The sequence below is a fragment of the Drosophila innubila genome (genome assembly GCF_004354385.1).
Source record: "Drosophila innubila isolate TH190305 chromosome 3L unlocalized genomic scaffold, UK_Dinn_1.0 0_D_3L, whole genome shotgun sequence".
Lineage (NCBI taxonomy): Eukaryota > Metazoa > Arthropoda > Insecta > Diptera > Drosophilidae > Drosophila > Drosophila innubila.
The window spans coordinates 11,629,820-11,651,936 of record NW_022995376.1 but is presented as its reverse complement, the minus strand read 5'-3'; the positions used below and the strand labels follow the sequence as shown (position 1 = coordinate 11,651,936).

General features: G+C 44.2%; 6 protein-coding genes across 7 annotated transcripts in view; 4 read left to right on the top strand and 2 right to left on the bottom strand.

The window, feature by feature from the left end:
* LOC117786504 overlaps positions 1-8,643 on the top strand; it is a 35,145-nt gene extending 26,502 nt beyond the window's left edge. The window contains exons 5-12 of the mRNA XM_034624801.1: positions 1,394-1,541; positions 2,510-3,510; positions 3,579-3,929; positions 4,183-4,562; positions 4,630-4,923; positions 4,983-5,280; positions 5,904-6,037; positions 6,110-8,643. Of these exons, the coding sequence (XP_034480692.1) occupies positions 1,394-1,541; positions 2,510-3,510; positions 3,579-3,929; positions 4,183-4,562; positions 4,630-4,923; positions 4,983-5,280; positions 5,904-6,037; positions 6,110-8,160 (4,657 nt within the window). The 3' untranslated portion in view covers positions 8,161-8,643. The remainder of the gene's footprint in view (positions 1-1,393; positions 1,542-2,509; positions 3,511-3,578; positions 3,930-4,182; positions 4,563-4,629; positions 4,924-4,982; positions 5,281-5,903; positions 6,038-6,109) is intronic.
* A 195-nt stretch (positions 8,644-8,838) lies between these two features.
* LOC117786505 (protein male-specific lethal-3) lies at positions 8,839-11,244 on the bottom strand. Of its 2 annotated transcripts, none has more exons than XM_034624802.1 (6): positions 11,028-11,244; positions 10,693-10,871; positions 9,970-10,617; positions 9,423-9,907; positions 9,269-9,353; positions 8,839-9,207 (listed from the first exon to the last, which is right to left on the bottom strand). In XM_034624802.1, the coding sequence occupies exons 1-6, from the start codon at positions 11,139-11,141 to the stop codon at positions 9,105-9,107; spliced, it is 1,614 nt and encodes a 537-aa protein (XP_034480693.1). In that variant the 5' UTR covers positions 11,142-11,244; the 3' UTR covers positions 8,839-9,104. The 2 variants fall into 2 exon arrangements, with proteins under 2 accessions (XP_034480693.1, XP_034480695.1); XM_034624804.1 differs by having other exon boundaries at positions 9,105-9,207; positions 9,970-10,614.
* A 376-nt stretch (positions 11,245-11,620) lies between these two features.
* Positions 11,621-13,716, top strand: LOC117787086 (2',5'-phosphodiesterase 12). The gene is made up of 2 exons (XM_034625532.1): positions 11,621-11,791; positions 11,889-13,716. Exon 2 carries the CDS (start codon positions 11,909-11,911, stop codon positions 13,628-13,630), a length of 1,722 nt encoding a protein of 573 aa, XP_034481423.1. The 5' UTR covers positions 11,621-11,791; positions 11,889-11,908; the 3' UTR covers positions 13,631-13,716.
* On the bottom strand, positions 13,638-14,784 carry LOC117787088 (THO complex protein 7). The gene is made up of 3 exons (XM_034625533.1): positions 14,661-14,784; positions 14,480-14,603; positions 13,638-14,419 (listed from the first exon to the last, which is right to left on the bottom strand). The coding sequence occupies exons 1-3, from the start codon at positions 14,668-14,670 to the stop codon at positions 13,732-13,734; spliced, it is 822 nt and encodes a 273-aa protein (XP_034481424.1). The 5' UTR covers positions 14,671-14,784; the 3' UTR covers positions 13,638-13,731.
* Positions 14,778-15,326, top strand: LOC117787089 (U6 snRNA-associated Sm-like protein LSm5). The gene is made up of 3 exons (XM_034625534.1): positions 14,778-14,934; positions 14,993-15,189; positions 15,246-15,326. Exons 1-3 carry the CDS (start codon positions 14,886-14,888, stop codon positions 15,273-15,275), a joined length of 276 nt encoding a protein of 91 aa, XP_034481425.1. The 5' UTR covers positions 14,778-14,885; the 3' UTR covers positions 15,276-15,326.
* Positions 15,327-15,954: 628 nt separating this feature from the next.
* LOC117787522 (bromodomain-containing protein 4A) lies at positions 15,955-21,245 on the top strand. Its single transcript, XM_034626067.1, has 3 exons — positions 15,955-16,203; positions 17,942-18,304; positions 18,362-21,245. The coding sequence occupies exons 1-3, from the start codon at positions 15,955-15,957 to the stop codon at positions 20,309-20,311; spliced, it is 2,562 nt and encodes an 853-aa protein (XP_034481958.1). The 3' UTR covers positions 20,312-21,245.
* The last annotated feature ends 872 nt before the right edge of the window (positions 21,246-22,117 follow it).

Genomic DNA, 22,117 nt, shown 5'->3' with positions numbered 1-22,117 from the left:
AAATCAAAACTAGGGTCAACTTTTCACAGCTTGCAACCTTGATCTTTGACCAGCTTTACCAACAGAAAGTTGTCTAAGAATTAGTTTTGGTTTCGTATGGCTTAAGCTCTGAACTTTCCGGTGTAAATTTCAGTTGGCATGTTTGTTCAAGACAAATTTGTTGTTGTTACTTTTCCCTTTAGGAACTTTGGTGCTTCCGTTTCGTGTTTGTTCAAATTGGCTGTGCAACTTCCTAAGTTAGTCTGAGTTTTCATTTTTCCGACTTTGGCGCCCACATTTCGTGTGTTTGGCCGGTAAAATTGTTCCGTGACGAATCAAAATAGAATAAAAAAAAATAAATACAATAGCAAAACAGAACATCTTGTGTCGTTGTTGTTGTTACCGAAGAGTCTCGTCAAAATAAAAAAAGCGAAAGAACAAGTTGCCAAGTTAACTGCTTTTTTTGTGTTTTTTGTTTTTCTTTTTAATTTTTTTTTGGCAATGCGCGCGCAGCACGTGTCTGGCAAGGACAAAGGCAACAACAAACAGAGTAAATAACTCTCTCGTCTCTCTCTTTTAGAGAGTCTCTGCTCTCAACTGGCTCCGGCTGGTCTCTGTTTCTTTTTCTGTTTCTGTCTCTGGCTCAGTTTCAGTCTCAGTCCTGCCTCGTCCTCGTTATTGCCATTGGTTTGCTGCTGTTGCCTCGTTGTTGTTGAACTCGTCGCTAAACAATTGCAAAGCAATTACAAAAAAAAGGTGCCATTCGATTTATGGATATCAATTGCCAGGGCAGACCATAAAAGGAGTTAAAATCTCAAACAAGGACACGCCGCAAGGACGCGAATCTAACAATTAGCAACGAACAACTATCGAATATGGTTAAGACAGGCGGCTGTCTCTAAACGTGTTTATTTTGTGCATTGCCAAGGCAGGCAACGTGGAGTCATCAACGTTGTCTTCGTCCTCCACCTCCTCCTCCTCCGCATCCGTCTCTGTGGCTGCAACTCCGTTGCCGCTCACGTTGCAACGTCGTCGCACATTCTGCTGCTCGTTGTCCCGTTACAGCAGCGCTGCCTTGCAACTGGTGCAGAATCTCAAGTGAGTGCTTTTTTTTTGGCAACCTGCTGAGGTTACTCAATGTCAGGGTGGCCTGTTGGCATCCGCCATCGATTTGAGTGGTGTCGACAACTTGTGGACAGGAGCAAAGTTGTGCCATAAATCGTTCCATGAATTCTCCATAAATAACAAATCAATTAATGCTCCAACAATTGTCAATTGCATGCAAAACAAATTGCAAATTGCTGTTTGAATAATGCTGTTTGAATAATGAACCGGGCGACACATTGAATGCAATCACAATTATCATTAGACTGGCCACAATTAACCCATTGGTAACCCCTTTTACAAATTGCAGAAAAGTCGCACAAGGTGTGGGCGATATCATCGAGCAATTGGACTTATTCGTGGAGGCGCAGGAAAGCGACGAGGCCGAGAGCCTGCAGGCGCCCGATGGCATCAATCTCAATTCGCATCTTGATGTATTCTATGCGATACTGCGACAGGTGAGTCTCTCTCTACACTCCCCCACTTCCCCACTCTCTCCCTCTCTTCCTCTTTTTTTCTGTCCCTGTCGCATGCGGCGTATGCTTTATATATTTACATATGCATTAAGTATACGCTCCGTATGCACACATGTAGTTGCAGTTGCAGTTGCAGTTGCAGTTGCTCGTGTGTGTGTGAATGTTTGTATGTGAATGTATATATGTCTCTGTGTACTTGTGCTAAGCCAAGGCTATGCAGTGCCAAAGCGGTTGACGCTGCACGCGAGGCGGGATAAATGTCAGCTAGCAACTAGGAAATGAATGGCAGACGGACAGTTCAATAATAATTTATAATATATATTTTAACTGATTTTCAATTATTCTTCAAATATCCAATGAACTCTTAAAAGCGCCATCTAGCGACAAGCTCAGCTTATTTAGAATAAATAACATTTCTGAACAACAGAATAATTTAAGCAATTAAAGATTAAACCAAATTATTCATTAATTATTTTCAATGCGACACCTATTGACAATCTCAGCACAGTACAAATTTTGGCCGCCAGAGTACGTCTATAACTTACATTGAAAAAGGAAGAAAATGTATAAATTGAATAACTAAATTTCATAATATTGCTGGAATGTTTTTAGAATTTTTTGTGGCGCCATCTAGCAACTGACAATACATAGTTTAAATTCTACTCTTCAGAGTGCGTTTCAAATAGAAATTAAAGCAGCAAAGAGTGCTTCTACTCATTACTTGATCTTTGTTTATCTGGTAGCGCCACCTAGCGAAGTGCCAAAACTTGCCGCTAGATGGCGTGACAATTCGCAATTAAGCAAATTACACACATTTTTGCCTTAATAAGTTGATATTAATTAATTTGTAGATCCCCCAGATAGTAAATTAAATAGCCGGCAGAGGGCGTCACAGAATTTTTTTTTATTTGCAAGTGTAATATCATGAATTTCTCTTATTTTGCCGCCAGGTGGCCGACAAGCCGCAAGAGGGCCCGTTCCTAAGCATATTGCAGCATCTGCTGGGCGTCGATTCAAAGAACCCGCTAAGCGATTTGATTTGGGACACCACCGAGCGGTTGGTGTATCGTGCCACGCTCATCGAGAATCCCGATGATTCAAACCGTTTGCTGCGCCAGCAATCCACCCAGAAGTTCACCTGCCCCAATTGCCGGAGTGCCGGAGAGGCGAGCAGTCCGACAAAAAGAGCGTCACAGCCACATGTGTCGGTGGTGGTGTCAAAGGCGCCGCCACCGCCTCCACCGGCACCAGCTCCGCCGCCGCCGCCACCTGCAGCATTTACAGTTAATGGCATGGCACCGCCGCCTCCGGTGCCGAATGGCAATGCACTGCCACCTCCACCGCCACCTCCGTGCCTGTCGCGACCCAATTCCCCGCTGCCCGAGATGTCGGCGACAGTAGTGCTGTTGCCACAGCAGGATACACCGGAGCCCAAGACCAAGATGAAGACCATCAATTGGCCCATCTTAACGCGCAACAAGGTGGAGGGTGGTGGCGAGACTAACATCTGGATCAACCCTGCCAACCAACACCGTCATCCCAACCACGAGTACATTAACTTTAGCGAAATGGAGGAACTCTTCTGCCAGCAGTCTTCGAGTGGCCAAGGATCTCCCAAACTGGGAAGGGAGAGCGGCAATCAATCCTCGTCTAGCGGTTACGATACCCTCGATCGCAAGGCCAAAAAGGAGAACCCAGAGATCACGTTGCTGGATGGAAAGCGTAGTCTGAATATCAACATCTTCCTTAAGCAATTCCGCAGCAGCAACAAGGACATAAATCAGCTGATACGGGATGGAGCTCACGGGGAGATTGGCGCCGAGAGACTTAAAGGATTACTGAAGATACTTCCCGATATGGATGAGCTGGCCATGCTGAAGAGCTTCAATGGGGACAAAGCGAGACTGGGAAGTGCAGAGAAGTTTGTCCTGCAACTTCTCGAAGTGCCCAAGTGAGTTTTGAACCTCAAACCTTAACAAATCTCCTGCTTTAATCCCCTTTTCTCCTTTTTCCCTTTAGCTACAAACTGCGCATTGAGAGCATGTTGCTCAAGGAGGAGTTCGTTGCGAATGTCGCCTACTTGGAGCCCTGCATCAATGCCATGCTCGAAGCTGGAGATAGTCTCCTCAAGAACAAGGCATTGCCGGAGGTCCTCTACATGATCGTTGTGGCAGGAAATTTCCTCAATTCCGGCGGATATGCAGGAAATGCCGCAGGCGTGAAGCTTTCTTCGCTGCAGAAACTAACGGACATAAGGGCCAACAAACCGGGCATGAATCTTATTCACTTTGTGGCCCTCCAAGCGGAGAGACGTAATCCCGAGCTGCTCCAGTTCACGTCCGAACTGGATACACTCGAAAATGCCAGCAAGTAAGTGGGATAAGAAAGAGAATAATATTATATGATGATGATGGAAAAAAATGGGTTTTCCGATTTCCGATTTTGAAGCATAATTAAAATGTTCGAAAAACCGTCAAAAGAAAAGTATAAAAAAAGGAAAAGAGAATTAAATTCTAAAATTTCTATGCTAAATCAAATTAATATTTAAGTACAAGTACTTGTAGATAAAAAGTATTTAATAAAATATTATATTAAAGCAATTCCAATTTATCTTAACTTTTAGAACCACAATGGAGCAAATCAACAATGAGATCAGTACGCTGGAAAATCGCATTAAGAGAATTACGAAGCAGATTGAACTGCCAACAACGGATGCGGATATCAAGGATCAGATGCTGCAGTTTCTCCTGGGCGCGCAGTCGGATCTGTCCGTGTTGCAGGCGGACATGATGGAGGTGGATTCATTGAGACTCAAGTTGGCGAAGTTCTTTTGCGAGGATGCGAAAACATTTAAGCTGGAGGAGTGCTTTAAGATCTTTCAGAATTTCTGTGATAAGTTCAAACAGTCCATCAAGGAGAACGAGAAGCGAGTGCAGCAGGAACAGCAGGCGACGCTGCGACGCAAGCAGCGCGAGGAGCAAATGGCCAAAAGAGCCAGACACTGTAAGGATTGGCAATGGGATTCCCAGTAAAGATGACCTGCTATTTACCCACTTTTTATATCTTACAGTGGGTCAAGTGGGCACCCCCGTTTCCGATTCGGACTCGTTTCTGGATCAGTTCGATCCTCGAGCTAGTCCCGCGTTAGGCAGACGCCAACTTGGCTCCGGAGATGGTTTTATACGCCTCGAGCAGGAGTACTGTGCCTCGCCAGACATCACACCCAATGGGAGTCTGCGACGGCGACCTAGTCATGTGCTTGCTGGCGAGGATGACCTAATGGAGTATCTGCGCAGATCCACTGGACCACCCGATGGTCCTGGTCACATCAGTCGGGAACGCAAGGCCGCCTACGGCAGTCTGGGTACGTATTCCCCTCGATCCTTTCCTGCTCTTCTCCTGCAACTGCGTTCTTTCGCACAGATCGCTCTTGGGCTCGTCGTGCTCGCTCTGGCAGTTCCAGTCGCAAGCGTCCCGATCTGCTCAACATTGATTTTGGCATGGATCGGGAACGCGCCAGCTCACCAGCTCCCCTGCTGCTACAGTCCCAGCCGAACCCACAGGATCGGCTGCAGTCGCCCTTGGCCAGCAGCGGCACGGGCACGCCCACAACCACTGCCAATACGCCCAACAGCAATGGTCCAACGATCAACCCTCAACAACAACAACAACAACAGCAACAGCAACAACCGCCCACAGCTTACGAGGAGTCAAAACCGAGGTTAGATATTCCATCCATAATCGTGTCGATACCTATATACTAATAATACTTTACCTTCAATAAAAACAAATTATTTATTTCATTTTATTTATTTTATTTCAAAATCTAATTCTTGATAAAATTACTACCAAGAAAATTCTTTAATTATACTTTTTTTTTTAAATAAGAAAAACTATATAAATAAAACAAAAACAAACTATCTCATTAACTGTACTTTAAAAGCCTCAAAACATATGCTGCCAACAAAATACTTAAACAATATTATTTAAAATTGTATAACAAATTACTAAACTCATAATTTAAAGTTCAAAACTAACCTCAATTTATTATATTTTTTAGTAAAATTAATGAAAGTACTTAAAATAAATTTAATAAAATTATGCATGACTTCATTAACTAATAATTATTTATGTTAAATAATGCATTATTAAATTATTTATTTCATATTCTTATCTGATGTTAATATACCGAAAAAATTCGCATCTCCCATGTTTCTGCTTAGTAACAAATATTAATTTTTAATAAAATTACTTTTTAAATGCATGGTGATAAATGTTGCTTTGCAATTTCCAATACTAAATGCAAAAATACTAAGTACCAAATATAAAATTCGCGATTCACAGAATATCCCGTGAATGGCGCCAGAAGATCGAAACCTGGCTGCAATCCAACGAAAACGATGAGAAACAGAACGAGGAATACAAGCGGAAACGTCGCCTGGTTAATGCGAATCGGCGATCGCTCGAAAACGAAACTGGTGAGTTCCAAATTCCGCATAATCCAAATCCAAATCGAAATCCTAATTTTATTCCAATTTTTAATTCCACAGAAAACGAACGAAAACTGGATCCATTGCCAGAGGAAAAGATAATGCCAACAACAACATCAACAACAACACCAATAACGGCAACAACGACGCCAACGATATCAACAACAACTAATCCAACTAATCATTATAAGCAGCAGGAACAGAAGCCGGAGCACACTGGGAAATACCAACGGGTCTATGCGGATTGGAAGCCATCCAATACATTGGATCACACGGATGTGTTGGGCAACATTCAAGCGATTGCCGATGCCACAACGAAGGCGCAACCACATCTGACCACCGCCGAGGAACTGCGTCAATATCGCCGCCAACGCTCTCAGGAGCAGAGTCAAAGTCCGAGTGCATTGCAGTCCATTGCCGAGGAGGATCGTCGCAAGTCCATCATACAGAAGCTGGGCGAGAACGATGGCAGCTCGGATCGCCTTAAGATCTATGTGAGGCGTCCCTCCGTCATGGATCTGCAGCCGGAGCCAGTCAAGAAAGTGGAAACGAAGCCAACACACGATGATCCCTTTGCCAGCCTGTTGGATCATCACAAGAGTCACAACGAGTCCAAAGAGATCGATGCGGATAACATTGAGACGCCGCCGGTGCAACGACGTGTCATTGCCACGCCCACAACGACGGTGGTAACGGTGAGTCTCACGGACAAGCCCAAGGAGGAGAAGAGCACGGCAAGCACAGCAGCACCTTCAGCGACAACTGCGGAGCAGGATGTGCCAGGAAACTTTGATAGATACGCACCGGCGAGACGCACACGACGCTATAAACGGCCCACGGATTACAGCAGTGGCAATGAGGAGCTAGTGACTCCCAGCCAAGAGATCAAGCAATCGGCAAGCGCCAATGAAATACGACGACTGCAGAAGGAGGAGCAGCAACAGAAGCGGGAGGAGCAGAAACGGGAGCCGGAGAAGGCGCGCAACATTACGAAGCTGGAGAAAGTGGGTCGCCACATCAGCTCCATCAACCAGGAGGATGTGCGTGAGGCCATCAGAAATCTCAAGTCCCCAACAGGCACGCCTGAGCGTCCCTGGAGTCCTCCGCGGGAGCTGATGCCCGGCAAGCTGAAGCTCACGGTCAGCGGTCATCACGAGCTCAACGATGAAGGCTTCGAGGAGACGCAGAGTCTGGTCTCGGACACGCCCTCGCATGGCAAGGGCGAGAGTACCAACTCCTCCTGCAACGAGGCGAACGATGCACCCACACAGAGATCAAGACCACTCTCCAAGCAGAAGACCAGCACCACCAGCATCAGTGCTATGGGCATGGGCAGTCGCCCTTCGGATCGACTGCAGCAGGCGCGACTGCGTGGCAGCTCCACAAGTGGAGGACCCGTCAACGCCAATGTCAAGTCACATCACCCGATCCCTGCCTCAGCTGGCACTGCTCCAGCCACGAAGCGAAGTCTCTCGGCGAGTCGTCCACTGCGCATGCCCAATGGCAGCCCCTTCTTGAGTGCCACGCCCAGCAGCAGCATACGCTCCGCATCCTCAACGGGCGTACGACGAGATTACGCCCCGGTCACTCCAAAGCCACGGGATGTGGAACGCAGCAGCTCCCGCAACAGTTTGCGCTCCTCGAGATCCTCAATCAACAGCGGCGCTTCCACACAGACGGTGGTGCGACGTCTGCCCTCGGTGCAGCGCAGCGCTACCGTCTCCGTGGACTCATCCCCAAGCAAGAGACCACTGGCGGCACAGAATACACGTCCCACTCCAGGACGTGGTGTGCCAGCTAGTCGGAGCAGCAGCAGCGGCTCCAGCGTCGGTCCCAGTGTCATTCTCGTGCGCAGCAAACTCACAAACGGCCCTCGCAGTGTTCAGCCAGGAGCACAGCCCTTGGGCAGCAGCACCAGCTTCAAGGAGAACCATACCACGTCCACAGCTTCGGCTGCCGCCTCCCGACTGACAGCGGCGCGCAGTGCGATGCTGGTGAAGAATGTGCTGAGTCAGCAGGCAAAAAGCAACAGTAATCCCCAGCAGAGGAATCGTTCAGTCAGCAGATTTATGCTTCCCACGGCCAGCAGCGTCACCAAGCGACAGAAATAGGCAAGCAGGAAGAGAACGGAAATATAAGGAAGAAGGACTCGTCCAAGTTAACACATAAAATACAGATCAAAGACAAGTTACAAAGCATCTACTCTAAGCCGTCCAAGCAAACGACAACATCAAAAAAAAAAAAAAAAAAACAAACGTAAAAAATTAATACATTTCGAATTTCTAGGCAGGATTTTGCACAAAAACTACTCCATAGAATTGTTAATCCGCACACACGCTCCAAGCGTACGTTATTTACCACGTAGCAACTAGCTTAGAATGGGTCCAAAGCAATGGGTCCGATGATTCCCAGCACATTCCAAAGTAATATTCCCTCCCGACACACAAAGCCAGAAACAGGTGCGTTCGTCACAAATGTGTTTCAAATTGAAAAGGTTTTCAGCACTTTACATCGTTTCCAAGGACCTCTTACATTCTAATTGTTAAGCATGAAGACAAGTATTGTTAAAATTCTTAATATATTTGAGCACAAAATATATATGAAAAAAAAATTAATTAAAATACTAGAAGTTAAACTATTCAACTCTAACTTAACATTAAGTAAACAAAAAATTAAGCAAAAAAATGTTATATTGTCTTTTCCATAACTAACATTAACAATTAGTTTTAGACATTATTCGATTATAGATGTGTAGGAGTTTTTTTTTATAGACAGCGCGTTATTTACAATTTGTGTAGTTAAAAGAAATGAAAACCAAAATCATAAAACATTATTGATAAACATACGTATTGATATTGATACTGATGAACAAAATGACAATTACGATTCTTAAAAACAAGCTTTAAAATGCATAATAAATAAAATACAATAATAATATGTATATAAAAAAAATGACACTTAATTCTTATTACTCGCATCTGGCAGTGGATTATAAATTAATTAGATAAAACTAGCAGCCTTAATGGGTATCATTAATCATTAAATCTCTAATTGCTTAATCTAAGGATTCGAGCAGCTCCTGTTGTAGCTGTTCCTGGTCAACCGCTGGATGTGCATAATTCTCCTTATCAAACCATTCCTCATGGTTCTCCAAGTAACTGAAAGCATTAACAAATGGGTTAGTTATAATAATAGTAAGAAGCAAAAACATTACATTACTTTATAAATGAGTTGAGATGTTTCAACAGATCCTCCAGCTTTTCATTTGATATGGGCGAAACATTCAGACATTCAGGCAATTTAACTGTAAGCAGAGATTAACAAAAATTGTTATTGTAAATGTTTAAAGTAATGGAAAGGACAGCAGACTTACTCAATAGTCTCGCCAAGTGTGGTGCTCCAAACATCATGGACTTCTCCGGCTGCGACTCGGCGGAGAGCAGACGCCAGCTAAAGGTCTCGCAGAGAAAACCGCGCATTTCCATGGGTAGCTTATAGGCTGCCTTGTAGGGCGAGTTGCGTTCATCGTAAGCGATTGCCAAATGATTCTTGCCACTGCTCTTGACAATGTACCGCAGGCACTTTTGCAACTGCTTCTCGTATTCAACGCCACCCAGAATTTGACCATTTTCGCCATTTGTGGAGTTCATTGAAACGTCCAGTGAGATGAGGTCCGTGTCGCAGCTAGGATTGATAAAATCGTACGAGTTGTTTAATACAGTGCTGCAGTTTTTCAAATTGTCATCGGTAAGATAGCTCAGGGCATAATCTTTCTCCTCATTGTAGAGCAAATGATCGTCGAGATGAAACTCAAAATAGATGCGTAATCCATCCACGACTTCCTTTAGCATGCAGACGCTGCACAGAGAAGGATTATAGATTATATACGGGTGTTATCTGGTATTCAATTGATTACTCACTTGGACATTACACGATCGTATTCACGTTCCATGCGCGCATTGCGGCTGGTTGTGACTCGTCCTCGAGAGCTGTCCTGCTTAATGCCAATGGCCAGCTCCACAGCACGCTGTTTCACAAAGTTCTCCAGTATGGTCACAATGGGCATGCGGGCGGGCAGAGCATGCTGCTTGCCCAGCTTGCAGATCATGTTATAGTCGTATTCCATGTAGCCACGTAAACGTTCGCTAATGCGCAGCATCACACGATCCTCCTGATTGATAAACTTCTCCGCATCATTTGCGATGTGCAGATCCTTGGCTGGCGTGTGTAAGCTAAACTGAGATTTGCCACCTCGGCGTCCACGCCCACCACCACGTCCAGCTTTGCGTGTCTCCCTCATTGTGACATCACCATCACCTGTCTCGTTCTGTGCCTTACGTCCTCCACTGTTATCCCGCGTCCGATTGCCGCTATTGTCCCGCGTGCGAGCTGCACTTTTCTGCTGAGAATGCAGCACTTCTTGTTGTGGAGTCTCTGCAAAATATGGCTGCGATATGTCCAACGGATCCACTGGATGCTCCTCAAGATGACCTGCTCTTGTCATACGCTTCTTTTTACTGGAAGGCAACGTTGGCGTCTTTGTATCTTTATACGTGTAGCCACCACTTCTAAACATAACGTAAAAAATGTAAATAACACAGATACTCACACATGCACACATATGCATTCACACAGACACTCACTTTTGCAACTGCGCGTCTTCTGCCAGCTCCTTCTGCAATTTGCGATTCTCTTCGTTGTCTTTTAGCAGGCCAGAGGCGCGTACATTTCGATCCCAAGTTGAGCTCCAACCTTGAAAATGGATTTTGTAATCAAAGTAGGTGCAGTTCCTCTCGTCTTTACGCTCGTACACAGCCAAAACCTAAAGAGAAAGACAGTTTTTCTGTGTGAAAAATCGAAGCGAAATCACCTCGTGTTTGGCATTTCAATTTGACGTTTCGGCACGCTATCGTTGTGTGCGTGTCTGTCTGTCTGTCTGTATATGTATGCAGTATATATGTGTGAGTGCGTGGGTTACCTTACTGGCGTACAAGACCCTCGCCTTTGATTCGTCGGGCTCGTAGCACAGGACTTTTTCACCCCGATTGAAAAGCTGCACCTCGTTCTCACTTGCCGTCATCACTTTTTGCATAAAACACAGCTACTATTAACTTATGCCTAATTTATTGTTATTTATAAACTACACTCGGTCGCGTCGCTCGCGATGTTGCTCTTTGGCCATTCACACAAAATTGCGCTCGTACCAAGGCTGCTAGCAATAGAACCTCAATGGTGCTTACACTGGTTCCGGTGTGAAATTTGAATTCAAATGTGAACTTATAAAAAGTTCATTATGCAATATTAATGCAATTAATTAAAAATACAAAATTTTAATTCGAGATTATAAAAAATATAGGTGATAATTTGTAAGATGCTTGAACTTCTTCACCCTTCGGAGGATGAAGTTGTGTAATATAGCTCTAAAAATAATATAAAAATACGACAAAATTCCAAAAAATATTATGCAAAAATTTGATTAAAAATTTAGAAAAACTTTGAGATAACTTTTGGAAAGAAGGCAATGAATTGAACAATGATTTAGATCATATTATAGGTCTGCCAGACGTTCAAATTAAGTGTAGTTTTTTTCTGTCAGGTGGCAACGTCTTTAAAAAAGACCAAAACAATAATAATCAAAAATAAAAGTTTTGCAACTATTTTCCTTCAACTAATTTCACCACGTGGATGATATGCGTTTTTATAGGTGCAATTAGAGTGCAATTAAATCAACTTGCCGGCAAGGTAATGCTTGCAACATTTATTAATCTGTGTTCACCACGTTTATTGCAACAACAATCTCGGTTCGCCGCGTTTTCTACTTGTTCCATTGCCTCACAAGCGTTTAGGAAAACTGTCGACATGGACAAAGTCTACCTGCGAAACGTTCAAGATACAGAGGAATTGCACCTCACGTTTCGATATGCCAACGAGGCGCTGAAAGTGAACCGAGACTTTAACTTCTGCCGGCGGATGGACGAGTGTGTTGATGAAGCCCTGACCCGCATCCGAAACAATGTAGAAAAGGAGCTAAACAAGCGGAGCAAGAAGAAGTCCAATGTGGACACGCCAGTCGCATTAATTCCAAGCGATATTCTTGTTGAGCTCCATCGAAAGGATTCTGAGGATCGTATCTCAGGTATAACTTTTGCTGAGCTTCTATCGGACATTGGCAAAGGACTTGAACTGCGAGTGATAGACAAATCATTCGAATTAGTACTTAATCGACCCTGGGTTGGAGGACTTCAACTACCAAGCTCCATAATGGCCGGATACCTCGTTTACCCACTCAAACTGGAACTTCAGTTTTCCACACGGGAACACTGTTTGGGCCAATGGTATAAGGCCCTAAAGCCGAAATCAGGAGTGTTTAATGAGAAAACCATATGGGAGGCGTGCAGCGAGGGTTTGATTTATATGGTATCGGAAGCGGACATTGATTACTATTTAAAATTGGTGGTGACGCCACGGAATGAGATTGGAATAACTGGTCCACCAGTTGAATACATTAGCAAATCCCCCGTACAGGCTGGTCCCAGTGATTGTCCCTACGAAATACGCCAGCGGTATACAACCAAACCTCTTGAAAGTCCAACACAATTCCGTGTGGTCAGCTACAACCTCTTGGCAGATTTATATGCAGATGGGGACTACGCCCGGAAAACTCTCTTTCCCTACTGTGCAGCATCGGCTCTGAAAATCGACTATCGGAAGCAGCTTTTCATAAAAGAATTGGTTGGTTATAATGCAGATCTGTTATGTCTTCAGGAGGTGGACATCAAGATCTTTGATTACGATCTAAAACCGGTTCTGGAAACCTATAATTTCAAGGGAATCATGACACCCAAGGGCACATGTGCCGAGGGTATAGCCATGTTCTATCGCTCCTCTCGATTCGAGCTGTTGAACTCCTATGTACTTCACTTGGGAGACAACATAGGCAGTCTGCCCATATTCGCTCCACTATGGAATAAGATCAAGGGCAACGAGAAACTGGCCACTCGCATCTGTGATCGATCTACGACTTTGCAGCTGTGTTTGTTCCAGCTAAAGGATACAAAGCGTTACGTTATGGTGGCTAATACACATTTATATTTCCATCCAGATGCTGACCATATACGATTGCTGCAGATTGGATTCTCGCTCATCTTTGTGGAGCACATCTATAAGCAGGCTGTAAAGGAGCACAACATTGCCGATTTACAGAATATTGGACTTGTATTCTGTGGTGATTTCAATAGTGTTCCCGAATGCGGCATTTATAAGCTAATGACGGAAAAGTTTGTAGACAGCAACTTTGTTGACTGGAGCAGCAATGCGGATGAGGCTGTCAAGGATGTGGAACTGAGGCAGTCATTCAACATGATCTCAGCTTGTGGAACACCGCCATTTACGAATTACACAACTCTATTCTCTGCCTGCCTGGATTACATATTTTACCAAAGCGATTCCTTTGATTTAATACAGTCCGTGCCACTTCCAACCGTCGAACAGTTGAGCCAAAATGAAGCTATACCCTCAGTCACTTTTCCATCGGATCACGTTTCATTAGTGGCTGATCTTAAGTTTAAATCAAACAACTGATTGCCAATAATCTACTTAGACAACTATTTCTGTAATACAATTTGTATATATACAATGTGAATATATAAATGTTGTTTTTAATTGAATTATGAGTACAAGGTTTAACTGGCCACAGCTACATCGTCATGGTCATCCTTTTCAATGCTGAGTTCCAGCACAGCATCTTCGTCGACAGACATGGAAATGGGCTCCTTTGAGTTTTCCGTTGATGCCGAGTTTTCCTTTAGTTTGCCGCGATTGCCATCGAACTTGGTCGGTCCTCCGTTGTTAAGCTCATCGTCATCCTCGTCGCTGACCTCCATGATGCCATTGTTGTCATTGCATTCCGATGCAACGTCACTTTCACTGGACGATGATGACGATCCGGAACTGTTTTCCTCTTCCAGCTGCTGCTCCAGCTCGTGTATTGTGTACATAAGGAGCGTAAAGTCGTTCCGCCGCTTCTCGAACTTTTGTTCCATCTTTAGCTTCTTCTGTGTCAGTTTGTCAATCTCCTTTTTGATGGTTTCTATTTGTTTCTCGGTTCCCTTGCGATTCGGCTGCTCTTCAATGAGAGAGGCCAGCAAATCGTATTCCATCTTATTCTTACGCAATTCCTTTGCGACAATTAGTTCTTTTTTGCTCGCCTCGATCTCCTCCTTGGCGATTTCAATGCTTTCCTGGTGCTTTTCTGCCAGTTTACTGTAGTTTCCCTGCTCCTCCTTTATCATGTTCAGCGTGTGCACATTTTTCAAGGCAGCAAATTGACATTGCGCCAGCTGCGCCATGAGACGATCATACATTATTTGGCTGCAATCAAAGATTGTTTAGAATAAAATATTAATCGTTGTTGGTTTGCTGGTTGCTTACTTGGTCTCTGGGGAGTCGTTCTTCGAGTTTGCCCATTTGAGAAACTGCTTTAGAAGCATGTTCAGCCTGCGGTCTTCGCCTGTGCCATCGCCATCGATTAGCAAACGCTGCTTGATGATTTCCTCTATAGAGACATGTTATTAGAGTTGAATTAATTACATTAAACTATACAAATATTTACCGTCGTTCATAGCTACGAATTAAAAATGTATAATAAACAAAAGACCGGCTGCTTATTTCGATACACTTCGATGCTAATGGTATCGATTTGATAAAACATCGATATTCGCGATACATGTGTTATCGCAATAGATGTGCCGCATTTAATCGATATTTATTAAACACTCGCATGTGTTTTGTTGCTTCTGCATTAATTTTGTTGATTTGGCTTGTTTAACTTTATAAAATGACTGCTGTTCCGCCGCCCGCAAATATTTCCACACTTATGCCATTGGGTAAGCAGCAAAACCATCACAATTAACATTTATAATTCATGTTTAATGCTGTCGGCAGAACTGGTGGACAAATGCATCGGCTCGAGAATTCACATCATTATGAAGAATGACAAGGAAATGGTTGGAACTCTCTTGGGATTCGATGATTTCGTCAACATGCTGCTGGACGATGTTACAGAGTATGAGAACACGCCAGACGGACGCCGTATTACCAAATTGGACCAGATTCTACTGAACGGCAACAATATAACAATGGTGCGTATAAGAGAAATCTACTCAAGTGCTATTCTAAGAGTTATCTTTCTTTGCAGTTGGTGCCGGGTGGCGAGCTGGCCGAGTAACAACTTTCCATAAATTGTAAGACCTAATAAAAGATTTATAAAAACAACAAACAATGTTTTTTAATGAACGCTTTTAATAAGGTTGCCGTACTGTTAACTATGTGCCAAAATATCGGTATTAATATTTCTATAAATAAAAAACTACCTAGTGGCAGCCCTGCGCCTGCGCATTTGAAAATGAGCGCGCGTTGATTTCTACCGCTTTTGCCATGCAACGGCTAACAGTCAACATGTGCCATAAATAAGAACTAACGGTTATGTGCTGGGTGCATGTTCTCCCGTGTGTCCGTTGCTCTTTAGAATGGTCGCAGTACGGCACCAAACTCCAACGGAAGTAGAACAAACGAAGCGGAAACACACACGATTCGCTTGCCGCACGAATATGGAAAAACTTTTTCATCAACAAATAATAATGGCAATTTGGTCAATGTAATAGAATAGCAATGACTAATTGTAATTACTATTTGGCTCGTGCTTGAAGTGAGCAGGTCATCAATTTTGTGTTTATTTTTTTGTATTTTTTGGCCACATTAAAGCAAAGTGAAATTTTTGTCGGTATCTGTTGCGGTCGTTGTCCGTCGTCGTCTTTGTTGCGTAGACTTTGTCCTAGGATTCGGCCTTTAACATTTGAAGAAACCCAATTGGACGCTGGTAAGATGATTGCGTGAAGAAATCAATGATGAGCAGCAGCTGCCAAAGCATTGCAACGGCGGCCAGCAGTGCCGCCACCACTGCAGCCGCCGTCTCGATATCCGTTTCCAATGCCACCTCAGTGGGTTCGCTCATTGCCGCCGCCTGCATGCAGCAGCAGAATCAACAGCAGCAGCCACCCACATCCCACTATGTGAATGGAACGGGCAGCTTGGGTCGACTCAAGTTCCATCACAAGAGTCTCGATGCCAGCGATGAGGAGCTGGAGTACACGCAGGTATGTGGCTGACATTATCATTGAAATAGTAATTGCAATTGCGAGTGCGATGGGAACTGGGTGAGGCACAATTCAACTGGCTCGGGTGGCTGGTTTATTGAGTCATAATGCCCATGTCCTGCAGCGTTGGCTCAATTGAAATTATCTTGCGGCGGGTGGTCGGTGGTGGGTGTTGGGTGGTGGTTTGATGACTAAAGGACCTAAAGTGTAGGGTGGTATGTGTGAAAGCCGTCGTCGCCATATCTCTGTCTCTTTCTCTCTTTGTAAAGGCCCCATCGTGATGGTGGTGGCTTTTATCGCTCTTCGCTGCTAAGAGAGTGGGTGAAAACCGCCTCAGCTGTTTAACCTCTGCTCGGCTCATTGCCAATGAATGGAGTTCACGCTTCGTCAGACACACGGCCAACCGTCAACCGTCAACAAAACACAGCCAAAACATCGCTCTACCGATCAGCTTTAAATAATTCAATGCCCCGGAAGTAGCCAGAAACAAACTCACCCTTCTTGCTCAAGTATTTAAAAAAAATTTTTTTTGTTATGGTTTGATGTAGATGGTAAGGGTCCCCCCTTTGGAATTTTGAAAATTGAAAATTTTATATCTCAAGTTTTTACTTTTAATCAACTCCTTATATCGTAATTATTATAAAACAACACTTAAAACTTAATTCTGAGACCTTTCATTTTCTTGTAAAATATCATGTCAAATTGGACAAAAATTTCGACTTGTAATGGTGTTAAGTCCAAGACTTGACCAACTTCAAACTTTCATAACATTGTCAAAACTGGACCGATTTGCAAAAGGAATGCCGTTTTGATTATGGTTTGGCCTCTAAATTCATTCTGCATTTAAATTTTGTTCATTAAGAAAAATTTCTTATTTTCGAACATTCTAGCCATGGTTTTATTTTGATGGTAAGGGTCCCCCCTTTGGAATTTTGAAAATTGAAAATTTTAAATCTCAATGTTTTACTTTTAATCAACTCCTTATATCGTAATTAGTATAAAACAACACTTTAAACTTGATTCTGAGAACTTTAATTTTTTTGTAAAATATCATGTCAAATTGGACAAAAATTTCGACTTGTAAAGGTGTTAAGTCCAAGACTTGACCAACTTCAAACTTTCATAACTTTTTCAAAACTGGACCGATTTTTGAAAGGAATGCCGTTTTGACTATGGTTTGGCATTTAGATTTATTCTGCATTAAAATTTTTTTAATTTAGAAAAATAATTTTTTCATTCATTCTTTGAATAGCTTTTACAGAGAGTCATCAAGAAGTGCATTTATTTGTATTGTGCTGTAAATGCTATGACTGGCCTTTCTCTATCTCTTTTGCTCTCAGTCTTCCTCATTTGCTCTCTCCTTTGGCCGTTATGAGCAATAAAGGATTAATGAAAGACCCAAGCACTGACTGTTTATCTGTAATGTGTGTGTTTAGTTTGTGTGTAACTTGTTTGCCTTCTATTGTTTTACTTTCTGTCGTCTTCTGCCTTTTGGCCGAGGGGCCAGTGAAAGTGTTGCCTTGTGTGTGCCTGCTTATAGCTCATAGTGTATTCATGGAAATGTTGGAAAACTAGCGAGAGGGTTTAGCCCGGCCAACACTTGGCAAACATCATTTTAATGTGACAGCCGGGGGCAATTTGGTGTGCCACATCCGTGGATAGCTGTGGATAAATAGCCGCAATTGAACACAGCTTTAATAAACATGGATTCTAATCCCTTTTCATTTTCTATTTGAAGCTGTCGCGGTCCACACACATCCTTGGTCGCTATAAGTCGGAGCGTTTCTTGGCCTCCAAGCCGGATGAGGATCGACGTCGTCGCACCATCATTGTGGAGAAGAAGAACGACTCTTATGGCTTTACATTGCAAAGCTATGGCATACACTACAAATGCGATGAGGAGCTGGAGATGATTACCTATGTGGACTACGTGGAATATGGCGGTCCGGCGTATCGTGCTGGGATGCGTGAGGGCGACGTTATACTCTCCATCAATGGCAACGATATGGAAAAGGCCGATCACAAGACCATTGTGGAGTTCATCAAGAAATGTGACATGAGAATGCGCATGGTGGTGTTGTTTGAGGATTGCGTGCGAAAGGTGAGTCATCAGTGGATTTTTATCGTTTCTGTAACTCATTTCGTATGTTTTCTTTAGGTGGATCTGCATATGCGCTACATTCAACTGCAGACGTTGCTGCAGCAGAAGATGAACGAGCTGGAGCGAGTGCATCTGCGGGAGCGGGAGCTGCTGGAGGGCAAGTGGAAGACGCACAGTTTGCCGGCACGTAAGAAGGCCAATGCGAATACCTCTCCCAGTGATGGCGAGGGAGTTTCACCCACAGAGTCTACTGCCATCGAGACGGGCTTCTACCGACCGGCGCTGTCCACGGAGGATGTGGCTAACATGGCGATGAGACAACAACCGGTTATAATACCACCGCCAGCACAGTTCATGCTCACCTATCATTATCTGGATCCCACTTATCGTTATGTGCTGCGACCGACGCCTGGCAATGCCGACAACTATATCGAAGGTGGCCTCATTGGATTGCAGCGGAGCAGCAGCAACGATCACCAGGCAAGCCAGCAACCACAGCAGCAACAGCAGCAGCAGCGTTACATGATGCAGCGCACCGAATCCTTGGACACAAACACCGCCAGTCAGGCAACGGCAAGCACAACACAGCAATATCACAGCGCAAGTGGTGGGTCAGCGGTGAAACCACCAGCACCACCACCGCGCACCTGTGAGAAGCACAAGCCGCCCGCAAAGCCGCCCAAGTTGGAGAAGTCAAAGCATTGCCATGCCGGCCACTCTTGCAATCCCTGTGTGGGCCACTTTCGCTGGAAGTCATCGGAGAAGTCGCACAGCAACGGCGACAATGTGAGCCTGGATGCCTATGATCTGGCCAGTCCCTGTTGCGATACACAGTGTGTGCCGTCGCGACGTCGTCATCGCCAGCACAAGGAGCACGTGCATAAGCATAAGCATCGCGAGCGGGAACGGGAGCGGGAACGTTCGGAGGGAAAGGAGAAGCAAGCCACAACGCGAGCCAATTCCCAGACGCATGCCACGACCAGTCCGGCGATGGAGCGACAGGCGGGCCATCATCATCATCACCATCATCGCCACAGGCATGACCAAACGCCGCCAGCCCAGCCGCATCATCATTACCATCATCAGGCGCCTCAAGCGCAGTCCCAATCCCATTCCCATTCCCATTCCCAGGCGGGCAGTGTGCGATCTCGTTACTTTGACTTGGCCTCGGGTCTGGCCAGTCATTGTAGTCTGCATTCGTGCACTTCCAGTGAATTCGCGCCAGGGGACTCCGCCTCCTACACCACCTCCATCAGCACGGATACGCTGTTCTGGGATCCCAAGAGCGATGCAGCTCAAGCCTCGCGACAGCATTCGACCAAGTCGCGACAGTCCTATGAGCAGCAGCCACAGCAGCAACAACCTCCGGCACAGCAGCATCCACATGTGCATGCTCATCATCATCACCAGCCGCATTATCATGTGACTGCAACACAGGTGCAGCCGTCCCAGATCTATCCCCATACCATGGCCTACGTGCAGAAGCCCAAGTCCTGGGATAATTTGGCCAACAAGGGTCTGATTGGTCAGGGTTATGGCTATGGTTATCTGGACACGGTGGCCATGAATCCGCCCGTGAAGCTGCAGGTTTCCCAGCAACGTCACTCGATGCCACGACGTAATCCCTATGGACGCTACTCAACCTATGGCGATGTGGAGAACTATGCACCGCCGCCCACAGAATTTGTGGGTGAGTTGACAACCACCACGACCACAACGATTACGGCCAAGTCCACGGAGGAGCTGCTGGCGGCCTGCGATTGCCTGACGCCGCAGCAGCAACAGGCTCTGAAGGCGGCCCAATATCAACTTAAGCAAAATCAGAAGTTATCCCATCACAATACCTGTCAAATGGGATACTATTCACATCTTCCACGACCCACCACGGATGTGGGCATCTCGACTAGCCAGCAGCAGCAGCAGCAACAACAACCACAACAACAGCATCAACAACAGTCAAATAATGGCTGCGATGTGGCCACCGTATCGGAGGCGACACGCTTGTAAACAGGCTGCAACGCCTATGATGAACCGTCTTTTTGAGTAGACTCCAAAATGTATGCACTCGATAACGTATTCTAAAGCAAAAGCCAACAACAGCAGCACACAGCAAATGCGCTGCTTCGAGTCGAGGCGCTGAACACAAATAATTTATGGCTCTGATCGCAGGATATACAGAAACAAAAGAGCTCATCGCTGCTCCAAAGTATTGCTCAATAAATACATATCCATCATTCATTTGTAAACTGTTTGCGGCATTCATGAGTGCATTCATTTTGGCTCCTCTCAACACTCGAATTTGTACATCGAAACAATTAGCAGACGTTGCAAACGTAACTAAGCCAAATTTTTTAACTTTTAACTTGCACTTCTCAAGAAACAAGAAGAATCACATAAGCTATAACCCATTAGGTCTGTTCTGGAATTAAATTTCACTTTGTTTTCGAATAAGTGTAAATTTGTTGCGATATCAAATACGGAACAGTCCTATATCTATATGATTTACATATGTACGATGACTAGACGCATTGCAGTTTCTGATTTTCTGGATTTTTTTAAAGACTGAAAGCTACGCGGATATTTTAAAAGAGAGGTTTAAGATCTGGCGTCAGTAAATCATAAGTAGTTGAAATACTGTAATACTTACATACATATATGCATGTAGTTATTGTTTTTACCATAATGTAAAGGAAATATTTATTATAGATCAATAATAGATCTGAATTACTGATATCGAGCAATGTATTTTATTCATTGTGATAGTGTGAACTTATTGGGCACTGAAAATCAACAACAATTTTAATGTGTACGATTATAGATATATATTTGATTAAAAATGAGAAAAATGGCGCTTTTTATGTAATGCTAATTGTAAATGTTATAGTAATTTATGTAATGCAATAAACTTCAGTGTGTGTTCATGTAGTATGACTCAGAGAAACGTCGCAAAGTCTGTTTTATTTCTTAGGATTTGGAAAGCGGGAGTTGTTAGCAAAAACTTTAAATATTAAATGACTTGAATTTTTAAACAGAAATACTTATACTTGCAATAAAAACAATATCCATGATTTTAGTAATTTAAATTTTAGCACGAAATACTTGATTTTTTCGCTCTGTGTGCCGTGTAGAGTTTCGATTTGAAATCTCAACGGCAAGTCTACACGCAGTCAGATGTTTTGGCAGTTTGTGGAGAAAAACCACCCTCGTTGTAAGCGGACTGTCAAATAAATCGCCCTCTGGCGGAATCGCGTATGTACTACCAAATGTCAGTTTGGGCAAAAAATCAATAACAACCCCAACCCCGAACCCCCTCGTTAAAAATGTAAATGCGAAAAAATTCAATACTGTGCAGCCATACACGACGGACACAACGCGTTTCTTCATTCATAGAATTCTTGCCCGAAACTCTCCCGATATTCGCAAATCATTAGAGAGAAATCCAAATTGAAATTGATATCATAATAAATCGCATTGCAATGAAATCGTAAGCACCGCCAAAAAAAAGTTACAGAAAAGGAAATGAAAAACGTGAGAGCGTAAAGTGAAAAGTGTGTGAAACGTGAAACGTAAAGCGACTTGCGAACCGGCAAGAGGAAATACAAAGGAACTGTGAAAGTCCAAACGGGCTGTTCCAACGTGTGGCGAAAAATATGCTAGGTGTGGCAAGGTATCGCTGCTAGCGAGGAGTTGCAGCAACGGCAACGACAACGTCAACGGTAACGCTAACGGCACCATCAGCAACAACTACCACAGCGACGGAGACGGAGACGGATAGAGACGCCAATAGCACAAGATTTGTAGAATTCAGATATA